The 12,132-nt window shown below is 40.0% G+C and overlaps 1 protein-coding gene across 3 annotated transcripts in view; it reads left to right on the plus strand.

Annotated features, from left to right (window-relative positions):
- The window catches only part of PRIM2 (DNA primase subunit 2), a 277,151-nt gene that overhangs the window by 100,479 nt on the left and 164,540 nt on the right, over positions 1-12,132 (plus strand). Inside the window, exon 8 of one of the 3 annotated variants that reach the window (XM_060021361.1) lies at positions 7,826-8,091. The exons of the other annotated variants lie outside the window; for them this stretch is intronic. Within the exon in view, the coding sequence (XP_059877344.1) occupies positions 7,826-7,831 (6 nt within the window). The 3' untranslated portion in view covers positions 7,832-8,091. Of the gene's footprint in view, positions 1-7,825; positions 8,092-12,132 lie in introns of those variants that run through there. 3 annotated transcript variants of the gene reach the window in all.

The following is a 12,132-nucleotide window of genomic DNA, read 5'->3' on the forward strand; positions in this document are numbered from 1 at the left end:
GCTGTGGGCCACACTTGGAGAAGCATTCACAGAGCCAGACCATCCTTCTCCACTTTATACAGCAACCATGAGCCACCGCTCACAGGCTGAATGTGCTTCCTGGGGCTCTGCCTGTTTCAGTCGTTAGTGAGTAGACTGTCTTGACATACACTGTTACAGAAAACTTGAGCTGTTTGTTTTGAGAGAGGAGCCTAGTATTTGATCACTATGCATTTAATGATGTTTTCATATAAAAGCTGCTGAGTGTGTGTTGGTCTTGTGACCCAGACCTGGCTGTGATAGCTGCGTTTTGCTCCTCTCAACTCTCTCCTTCCACTTTAGAGCATAACATGGGCACTTTCTTTTAAGTCAGGATTAAAAAATGTGTGTGTGTGTGTGTGTGTGTGTGTGTGTGTGTGTGTGTGTGTGTGTGTGTGTGTGTGTGTGTGTGTGTGTGTGTAGGTTTTTATTTCTATGTCTATTTTGGACCTGAAATAATAGAATTGTATGAGTAGTTGTGGCTGAAAAGCAGCAAGACTGAAATATCTTTGTAGATGTGGGTTTACCGTAGGAACTGTAAGATATTAAAACATTTATTTTCTCCCTTAATATGGATATAGCCTATTCCAAGTAATATGTTATCACCAATTTAGCCTTTGTAAAGTTAAGTAAGATGAATGGAATACTGGCATTTGGGATTTCTTTTTTGTGTTCATCTACTTTTGGCATAAATGAACTTGAAAGTATGAGAAATGAGAAAAGCTTACATTTTGAGTGGTAGATTATACAGTTGCTTTCATGAAAGAAATTTTCTTAGATTCTAGTAAAAATACAGCTTTTCCTAAATTCTACCATTAAGTGCTTGCTGACTCAGGGGTTGGCACACTATGGGGCCACAGACCAAATATAGCCAGCTGCTTATTTTTGTAAATAAAGTTTTATTGGAACACAGCCATGCCCATTTGTTATGTATTGTCTGTGGCTCTGGTGGCAGAATTTGAATAGTGACAGAGATCGTGTGGGCTTCAAAGACTAAAATATTTGCTATCAGACTGCTGACCCCAGTGCTAAATGATAGCACAAAAAATGCATATAAATGTTTGTTTTATTTTAAATTGTGTTGAAAGACTAGAACTCTTTTCTGGTTAAAAAGTTAAGCTGTCACTTACACTGAAGGGAGCAGGGCACATATGTTGGCAACTTTGGGGATCCTTTCTTTACCTTAACTAGTGATTATGTATAACCTTAAACAGCTGCAAGTTTTAATCATTGAATAAATGTGACAGACCAGTGTCTTTTAAGATGTTAACAGTTAAATTATACAAGACCCTCAGAGCAGGTGGTTAGAACCATTTATTTTCACATTTTATTTTTCTTGCTCCACAGTTTATAGCAAATTATCTTATGTTTTATGATTTGGAAATCAATTTTTCCCCTCAAAATTTTTTTTTTATTTTTTGAAGATTTATTTATTATATATTAATTTATTCATTTTTGGCTCCATCGGGTCCTAGCTGTGGCATGCAGGATCCTCGTTGAGGCATGCGGGATCTTCCGCTGCAGCTCATGGGCTTCTCTCTAGTTGTAACATGCGGGTTTTCTCTTTAGTTGTGGCATACGGGTTTTCTCTTCTCTAGTTGTGGTGCGCAGGCTCCAGGGTGCATGAGCTCAGTAGTTGTGGAGGGCGGGCTTAGTTGCCCTGCAGCATGTGGGATCTTAGTTCCCTGACCAGGGATCGAACCTGCGTCCCCTGCACTGTAAGGCGAACTCTTTACCACTGAACCACCAGGGAAGTCACTGGAAATCAATTTTTAATTTTTCCTTTACAGCCTGAGTGAGCCTGTTTTGTGGCATATCTGGAGAGACTTGGGTTTGAATCCTGCTTTTTCCGCTTAATAGTTGTGTGGGCAAGTAACTTCTCTGTGCTCCCTTGTAAAATGGGGACAGCAGTAAGACCTACCTCATTGGGTTGTTGGTTTCATACATGTAAAGCACGTAGTACAGTGCCTTGCATATTGTAAGTGCTTACTGTATGTTGTTGTCAGTATGGTTTGCTTTTATAATACTTTATTGAAGCTTCTCCAGTCACAAGGGGGCAGTCTCTGTTATTGAAAGCAGTGTGCTTGGATGAAGGTAAAGCAATCAGGAATTTTCCCTGAACCCTTAGCTCTTTCTGTAACAACAGTAACTGTCAAATGATGCCATTCCTATGAGTTATCAGAGTTGAAAACCAACGAAGCACCTGCATTTCTGAAGTAACATGAAGATTATCCATACAGTACAATCAAATTTAATTACTGAGTGACAGATTAATTGAGGCAAATGCTTCTTTTAAACACTTGATTTAATTTTTCTTTCTGTTGCCTGCTTTCTGCCATTTATATATTTTTCTCTACAGCTTGAGCTTCTGAAAGTGTGGTGTGCCTTTTAATATGTCAAATTCCTGGGTCTCTGCTCTGACCTTACTGAATCAAGATCGCTTGGGGTGGGCCCCAGGTGATTCTTATGCACACTGAAGTCTGCGAACCGGATCTGGGGACAAAGTGATTTGAGATGCAAACGATTGAGTTCTCTTTTCTAGTATTTTTGGCATGAGGCTGCACTCTGGAGGAGAATGAATTTCTGTCAGTGTCTTAGGATTTGCTGAGCTTTGCACAGGGCCTGTGGAGGAAGGCCATCCAGGAGGCCATGGGGTCTGAACTGTGGACCGTTCTTCCTCTTTCTTGCTGTCCTGGCCTGGGACTCCCTCCAGTCCCTTGGATTACTCCTTCCCTTGACCTCCAGATAAACTGCTTGCACTGAGCTGACCCTGTTAGGACAGCCTGATAATTTCTAGGGAACTTTGGAGACTAAGCAGAAAACAGATACTTAAAGGAAGAGACAAACATTGTGAAATGTAGGCTTCTGCTTCTAAGAATTCTAAAGAAGGATGTGAGGAACCTTTGGAGTCTCGGCTCCCTTTCTTCTAGCAGCTGGTGTAATGTGCGTGGCTAGACTGTCTCCAGGCTTCGTCCCACGCTCCTGCTTTCTTTATTGCCACATGGAGGCCATCTACCTGCTCATTTTGCTTCACTTCAAGACAGTGCTTACTGTTGGTTTACTTTAAAAATTTCCAGACTCCATAGATCTTCCCAATTTAGCTTCAAGATCCTCACCAAGTCAGTATTTCTTTGTCAGTCAGGGGTGATTAATACTTAAACAATCTTAATAAATACTAGATTTGCTACTCCTTTACTTTTCTGGAGCATTCCATTAGTATAACCCCCAAAATGAGTTTTCCTTTTCCTTCCCTTCATTAAGCCCTCCACAGAGGGAAGCATCACAGTCTAACCGTACGTTATCTCATGTTGTTTGTTGTGTAACGGTCTTCAGAATTGGGCCCAGAAGAGGAAGGGTGAGGTGGTTTTTCTGACTTGGGTCTCCTGCCCCATGATTGCAGATGCTGAGTTACTCAGTGACTAGTGCTGTAGGATTTGCCTCTGTGGGAAGGTTACAGGTGTGGCCAGGGAACCTGCATGTTGGGAGGGCCTTTTCCGTGTCCCCTGACTCTGGAGAGGCCCATGTGTAAACTATTCTATTTTTAAAGTCTCTAAGAAAGACAGTTTCACAGCCTGTCATGATAATCTGTTCCTTTTTCTTTTTCTCTTTTTTTTTTTGCTGTACGCGGGCCTCTCACTGTTGTGACCTCTCCCGTTGCGGAGCACAGGCTCCGGACGCGCAGGCTCAGCGGCCATGGCTCACTGGCCCAGCCGCTCCATGGCATGTGGGATCTTCCTGGACCAGGGCACGAACCCATGTCCCCTGCATCGACAGGCGGACTCTCAACCACTGCGCCACCAGAGAAGCCCTCTTTTTAATTTTATTTGTTTTTTGTCTGTGTTGTGTCTTTGTTGCTCCGCGTGGGCTTTCTCTTCGTTGGGAGCGTGGGCTGCTCTTCGTTGTGGTGCGCGGGCTTCTCATTGAGGTGGCTTCTCGTTGCAGAGCATGGGCTCTAGGCAGGCAGGCTTCCAACATTTAATTTGCATTATAGATTTTAATGCACTTCTGTAACATCATTAAGCTGATTTTTTGAAACACACATGAGGTTTCTTTTAAATAGTTTCTTAATGCTGATTGATTAAACTTTTGGTCCGTTCTGACTTTGAGATCTTTCACTGCTCCCATGTTTGTGTGACTAGACATTACCCATGTCACTTCTGGGGCATTTAATCTTTTAATCCATCAGTGGGCTTTTTTATATTGCATGAGTATGGTGACTGATCATTTTTAATTTAGAATTCTCTGGAGCTGCTGATTGATTCTTCTTGGCAGCAATTGGCAAATTACATTCAGATTCTAGCAAAATTATGCCATCCTCTTTTCATTAATAAAATTGGGTCTAATTTCAACTTGTAAGTTTTAAATACTTCTCCTGTCTCCTCCTTTTGTTCTTTTCCCATCTTCTCTTTTCATGTTTGTCTTTTCCTTGGATTCACTCTCTTCTCTTGTGTGTTAGAATGAGGAGGCTAATATTTGGTTTCAGAACTTTTTCTGAGTTTGCCAACAGTGGTATTGACTAGGTTGTAATTTTTAAGAACCGTGGGGACAGCTTTATTTCAGATGAAGAGGATTTGAATGAGTAAAGGTGTGAAAAAACCACATCATATCTTATAAATCCTTATAAGGTCCCTAGGTCTCTTGCAGAGCATAATGTGATCTGTCAGTTGTCACCCTTCGTGAGCTACAGATGTCATTGATCATGAGAAAGAAAAATCCCTCTTTAAATGTTTATCGTTTGTGTTCAGAAAACGTGATTTTCAACTTTTTTTGGAGTCACAGAACTTATAAGCAGTAATGAGTTGGATTCCCCTTGGCAGGACTGACCGCTGGGGAATGTTCATGGGTGAAATATAGACTGACTTGCCTTAGATTGGTTGCTGCTTCCCCAGCCCTTAGGGCTTTCGACTTGTGCCCTAGGCTTGAATGTTGACGGACAGAGGGCCTGTGATGGAATATATTTGTGTGGTGCTTTTCATGTGAAGGTTTAACCCTTTTTTGTTGTTGTGGTAAACATTTATTTTACTATTGAGCAAGAATTTGTGTGAAAGAATAAAAACAGGACATTTTCTTCATAGATCCTTTTATTTAAAGTAAATTGCATGAGCTCTGGGAGTCTTGCGGGTGTGTACATACCTAACAAAAATTGTTGTGTGCACTGGTTTTGAAACTGGAAGGAAGTGATACTACTTTAGGATTCTCTGTTTCTTGTTTTTGCAGTTTTTATAGAAAATAGTTATGCAGACTAGGCATTTTATTATTCTGCTTAGGGGTGAGGTTTTGGGATGCTATTGTTATTTTATTCACTCTTTGTCTTCTTCAGTTACTCTGTGTTCATCTGGTTGACTCCTATGTGTTTTGTTTAGACTTTCCCTAGCAGAGGTAGAGTGACAGAGGTGCACAAAATTTTTTGGAAGGTAGAGTTAAGACCTAGAATTCATTTTCAGTGTAGAGTTTTGAGATAATGTGATTGAAAGAGAGATGATCTGTACATTAGCAGCTAACAAAGATCCTTGGGAAGGATTTTTAAATACAGTTGACCTTTGAACCATATGGGTTTGAACTTTGTGGGTCCATTTATATGTGGATTTTTTCAATAAATACTACAGTATCTGGTTGAATCCACGGATGCGGATCCCCTGATGTGGAGGGTCAAATGTAAAGTTAACAGGCAGATTTTTGACTCGGGGCGGGGGGTGGTGGTTTGGTGCCCCCATGTTGTTCAAGGGTCAACTGTAAATTCTTCTCTAATTCCACTCCCTATTTAAATGGTATTTGTCACTAAAAGAAGTTAAATGTTTTCCTAACAGCATTTTAAAAATTGGTTTAAGAACCAAGAGACTTCAGAAAGTCTCTTTACAGTTTTGAAATATTTTAAATGTAGTCTTTTGCCTAAATGCATAAATTAAAAATCCATTAGTTATTTTTCAAATACATGACTTGCTCTTTAAGATTTCTTCCAAAACCCCAAAGAATTCTCTTGTTGGTAATATATCAGTGACCAAAGTCTCTCCTGTTGAAATGTTCAGTTTTACAAGCTTTGCTGCTTTGAAACTAAAAGTTATTCAAGGAAGGGTTATTGTTTGGGCTAGGTTCAGGTACTCTTGGATCTCAACGACTGTGTGGAGGGAAATGAAGAGAAGGAAAATTGTTGCTGAAATTGACATGGGGAGTGCTTTCCTGGCTCTTCAAACTCCAGTAAAGAGGTGCTGGCCTCTGGAGTCACCTACCACGCCTGGCCTGCAGCTGTAGCTCTCTTTGAGCTTGATGAATATGAGCATATTTTTAACTTATTTTAGAAATCATCCTAATTCTGGCTGGATATTGGTTCATAGAAGTCATACTACCTCAAGCATGAAGGAAATAGATTTAAATGTTCCTTGAGACGTTTAGTTTAAAATGATCAGTTTCTGAAACTTGGATTTTACACAGTCTGTCTAACAGTCTTTGCTTCTTTGAGCAGAAATGATACTAACACTGGGAGCGGGGGCGTGATGGTGGTCCTGCCTCTCTAGGTTGATTCCCCCAAGTTAATGAACCTTGCGTCTTGCTTTTGAGCTTTTTAAGGAAATGCTGCATCTTAGGATAGAAATCACTTAGTCACTGTTGCATCAAACATTATAGTTGGATTTTTTGAAGCTTTTTTTTTTTTAAAGCTAATAACTAGATTATCAATTTAAAAGTCAGGCTTATTTAATGTGGAAAACTTTTGAACGATCAGTGCTTATTTTAAAATATTTTAAATTACATATATATGCATATATATATATAAATGTGTGTATATATATGTATATACATATATACACGTGTGTGTGTGTGTGTGTATGTATATGTATCTATATCTATCTGTTTCCTGATGACTAGAGTAATACATGTTCCCTTTGGAAATTTCAGAAAATACAGAAAAATGCCAGTAAGAAAATTAAAGTTACTTAAAATCCCATCATTATAGAAATAACCACAATTTACATTCTGGTAAATAGCTTTCCATTACTTTTTCTAGTTCAAATTGTATTTATCTTAGGAGAAAATTCTAAGCCAAACTTCCAGCCAAGGCTGGAGTATTGATTATTAGCTGACAACAAGAGAGAAATGTGAGAAAAGGAGTTAGAGATTGGTGCTTGGTTTGGGATCATATTCCCGTTTAGTTCTCTCTTTTGAAAAAGTAGTTGTTTGCAGACAGTTGATTTATTTTGAAGCACAGACATCCACTCCTCCATGCCCTGGACTCAAGAGCCTATTCTGGGTTGCAGGGTATCCAGTACTCTGACTAATCCGTCTTCGTGACCTCTCTTGTCATTTAGGGAATACGTTTGACTTTCGACTGGCAGCACTTCGAATGATTCCATCAACTAACAAGACTGTACAGTAACCGTATTTGTTGACCAAATTAAATTGCTTCCCAGTAGCCGTATTTGTTAATTTTCTGTGAAGCTCTCTGTATAAATCTTTTCCCTATAGAGATGCCTGCAGAAAAGTCATAAAGTAAGACCTTCTTTCTTGCCATCTGACAGCAAAATTCTAATAGCACTTTTGTGCAGAATAAATGTCTCAGAACAGAAATGATGCTGGTTTGGCACAAGTGGCACTAGGGCCTCTCTGACGTCAGGAAACGTCTGCATCTCTGATGTGGTGTCTCCGTGAAAGTGATGGAATTACAGGGGCTGGTTGTTCTTTGCTGAAATCAAGTGCGTTTTGTCATTTAATGAGTCAGCAATGTGGTGCTGATTGTAGCTGCAAAGGTCCCATTGCTCATCAGCCCATATATCTGTGTGGGCTTTCACATCTCTATGTGCTCTTTCATTCTCAGGGGTAACTTAAAGAGAAGCCCCATCAAAGAGAACCCTTTGCCCACTGCCAGAGCGGTAGCTGTCTTGGCTATGAATTGTTCATTCTGCCAAACTTAATGGTCAGTATCTTTTTCTTTCTCGCTTCTGAGCTTACCAGAACAATTGCAGTAAACCAAATGGGAGAAAATAAACCATTACATTAAAAAAAATTGGTTTTTTGTTTGTTTGTTTTTGCACACTGAAAATAAGGACTCCTATAAGGGAAGTAATAATATATGATAGTATGTAAAAGGTTTTGATTTTCATCAGTATTTTGTTTAATCTAAGCGATCTAAGGAACAGTGGTTATGTAAATAGACCTGTCATACTTCCCTACAGAATTATGATAGGTTTCTGGTTTTACACGTGTTAATGGATAATTTTCAAAGAGGTAAAATCATCAGTCTCAGGTAAATATAAAATGAATCTGTGTGAGAGATTTTATTTAACTCATGAAATTAATGAGGAAATCAGTAAGATGTTATGGCTGGTTCAAAGAACATTTGAGACATCAGGCATATATAGGTAATTTAACAGAGAAATGCTTCTGGGTTAGATAGAAAATCGGTTAATGCCCATCAGAGACATCAACCTTTGTGGCTATCTGTTCCACCAGACAGACAGTTTTTGCATCTCATTTGGATAAATATCTGCAAGTTCACAAGCTCCTTCTCTCATCCTGGAAGTTTAATCCAGAGTAAACAATGAGTTGCATTAGGTCCATTTGCTTGGTATGCCTTTTACCTCCCCGTTTGATATTAAAAACATGGGCCCAGATGTTTCACAAGTTTGTATACCTTTTTTCTGATATGAAGAAAAGGAAAAAAAAAAAAAGAAGGGACATGATGTTTGCTTTTATTACAAGAAAACGAAGGGGGAAAGTGTAGGAAAAAAGAAGATGGATTAGGTAAGAAATTTTTACTTTCACAGTGTTTGATGTAAAAAATCAAACACATCTCATGTTATAGAAGAAACAACTTTTTTCCTTTTCTCCTGGTCTGTAATGTTGATGCTCCTCTAAAACCCAGTGGATAAGCTTAGCTGTTGTCAACTCATTCATGTTCTAGGGCCTGAGTTTGTTCCACAGCTGAGTAGAATGAACTCTTTTTTTTTTTTTTTTTTTTTTTTGCGATACGCGGGCCTCTCACTGTTGTGGCCTCTCCCGTTGCAGAGCACAGGCTCCAGACGCGCAGGCTCAGCGACCATGGCTCACAGGCCCAGCCGCTCCGCGGCATGTGGGATCTTCCCTGACTGGGGCACGAACCCGTGTCCCCTGCATCGGCAGGCGGACTCTCAACCACTGCGCCAACAGGGAAGCCCTAGAATGAACTCTTAGTAGAACATGATCCAGTTAGCATTTGAGCAGTTGACTTACTGAGTCATTTTGTATTTTGATTCATTTGTGAGACCCAACCCAGTTGTAAGAAATAAAAATTGTTTAAAAAAAAGTGTTAAGGGACTTCTCTGGTGGTCCAGTGGTTGGGACTCTGTGCTCCCAGTGCAGGGCGCCCAGGTTCAATCCCGGGTCAGGGAACTAGATCCCGCATGCTGCAACTAAAAAAAGATCCCTCATGCCGCAACTAAGACCCAGCACAGATAAATAAATAAATATTAAAATTAAAATAAAATCAGTGTTAAAATGTCAAAAACGGCCATGTAATGCCACTAAAATAATACTAAATAAACTTTGTATTAACTCTGTGATGTAGAATCTTAGACACTTATAACGGGCGGGACTTAAGAGGTTTCATGTGGTTGAGGAGACTGAAGCCCAGTGAGGCTGAGTGACTCCACTGGCTTATTCTGGGAAGAACGAGAACTAAAATCTGTGCTTTTTACTGTTGATCCAAGACTGTGGCCTTTTAAATGTAGGCATAATTGTGAAATATAGTGCTCAGAAAACTATAATCTTGGCTTAATACTTATTTTGTCCTTATTATTTTACTAACTGTGCAAGATATTTAAACTACAAAAAAGACAATATACAGTCTGTACTCTTGAAGGGCTTAAGATCTAGCTGAAGAAACTGAATATTATTTTTTAAAGAATTCACAACACAAGGAATGATACACACAATATTTAATGATTAATGGAAATAAGTGCTGCAGGAGTTTAGAAGGAAGGGGTCAGAGATGAAGATACTAAAGAGGTAAAAAGCCATGCAAAGTAGTACATGGAAGTACTCAGAGGGCTGGAGAGTCATGATCAGGAAGCATTTCTTTTCTCCAGGGCACACTTGGTGTAGCACCTCGCCCACTTTTGTCATCTTTTTTTTTTTGGTGGGGGCCGCACCGAGGCTTGCAGTATCTTAGTTCCCTGATCAGCCATCGAACCCATGCCCTTAGCAGGGAAAGCGTGGAGTCCCAACTACTGGGCCGCCAGGGAATTCCCTGTCATCTCATTTAATCCTGGTGGTATCATTTCGGTTCTGCTGTTGGTGCAGTACTTTTACTTGCTGGTGCTAGTAAAAGTTAATTTAAATTGAATTTTGGTTACATTATTCATATATTTTAAAACTTTGGGTGACCCTGACAATCCATTAAAGTACATTTATTGATGTTAAGGGTGGTGACCATATGTAATCCTGTCTAATCACGTGGTAGGCACCAACTTACAAATATATGTTTCCTGAAAGAATCATTGAGTGGAGTAAGAATCCTGGTATTATGGTGTCTAAATATTTATGGTTTCGGTTACTTGTGGGAGAGGCAAAGTTGTGAAACAGGGCAAAAGAGTTCATAGACACGTGCTGATTTTACAAGGGCATTTTGTACTTTAGTTTTAGCAGAAAAGTTAACATTTTGATTGATGCATTTATTAAGGTTATAGGAAGCAAAAGCTAAAATTAATATTTCACAGTTCTAATTGCTTTAGTTCTAATGGCTTCTCTATGCATGTTATGTGTTCTGGTTTTTAAATATTTAAAATTCCATCTCTAGGGCAAAGTGGAAGTGAAATAACTTAGAGTGTAGCGTTTTGTCAATGATAGTCTTCCTTGCCCCCCTTTTAAAGCAGAATGATGTTCATGTTATGTCTTTCTAGCATTAAGAGAAATTATTTGCTAAGGTGACAATTTTTCTGAACGCTAACAACACCTGGAGAGTGAACATTTATAAGGTGTGACTTCATGGTGTGTGTTGTGTGGTAGATATAATTGATAATTCTGCTTTCTCCTGTTGAATATCTAATTTCTAACTCTCGTGACATGTCTTTCTGAAGTATTATTTTTGGTAGGTTTAGGAAGATTGCAGAAAGATGGGCATTTTTGTGTTTGCCAACATTCTAATGCTGGAAGGGATTCAGGATAACTCTAGTGTAGCCCTTCATTTTTGTAATTGAAGAAAATGAGACCCTACCTGGGGACAGAAAAAAAAAATACACACACACTCCCACATGTACATATATACACATCTGTAAATGTTTCCATATCTCTCTGTGTGTATGTGTGTGTATATGGTAAAATCATGGGTTCATAATGATACTTTCCGTTCTAACTCAGCATCTTGGAGCTCTTTTTAAATACTGTCTCTGGCAGTGAGAAACACAGCACCTATTATCCTCAATATGGTTTCCTATTTGCTCAGTCAAAAATAATTTGCTGTAGGTAGATCTGCCAACCGCACTGCTATCTTTGCTGCTCACCACCTCTATGCCAGCCCCTGCCACTGCCTTGATGGGTCCAGGCCTCTGCCTCCACCCCCAGCCCTTCCTCACTGCTGTGCCTGTAGCCACCCAGCTGCTGTGCTACTGCTCTGTGCTGGCAACAGAAAGGCAAGCTGGGAAGAGAAGGGCAAGTTATAATTCTTTGATACTTCACAGATAGTACCCTCAGCCCTGCCACATTTTCTTGAGAACATATTTTCGAGATTCCTCTCTGTGTAATAGTCTCAGAATCCCCAGACGCTTGCTCATTCTTGTGGTTGGTCCTGGCTACTGTTTTCACAGAAGGGAAACATGAAGCTCTCATTATTTTACCAGAGGGGTTGTGTTTCCTGCAGCCCAGGGTAGTTTTTTTCCACTGGAGAGAAGAATGGGCATCGTTTTCCCTGCAGCTTCATACTCCACAGTGATGTTGCTGAGGGTCTGGCATTCATTTCTGTTGGTGGAGGGAGGCTCAGCCGTGGTCCATACAGCTCTTTAGTTTAGCTCCTTCAGCAGGCACAGTCACAAGAGCCATTTCTTGGTATTCATGCCCTCAGAGCTAGGGGCTGGCCGGGTCAGGAGGAGTTGCCCTAGCCAGCATCGTGTTTGAAAATTCCTCTTGTAAAAACTCCAGCATCCTGACCCT

The sequence above is a fragment of the Delphinus delphis genome, chromosome 10 (genome assembly GCF_949987515.2).
Source record: "Delphinus delphis chromosome 10, mDelDel1.2, whole genome shotgun sequence".
Lineage (NCBI taxonomy): Eukaryota > Metazoa > Chordata > Mammalia > Artiodactyla > Delphinidae > Delphinus > Delphinus delphis.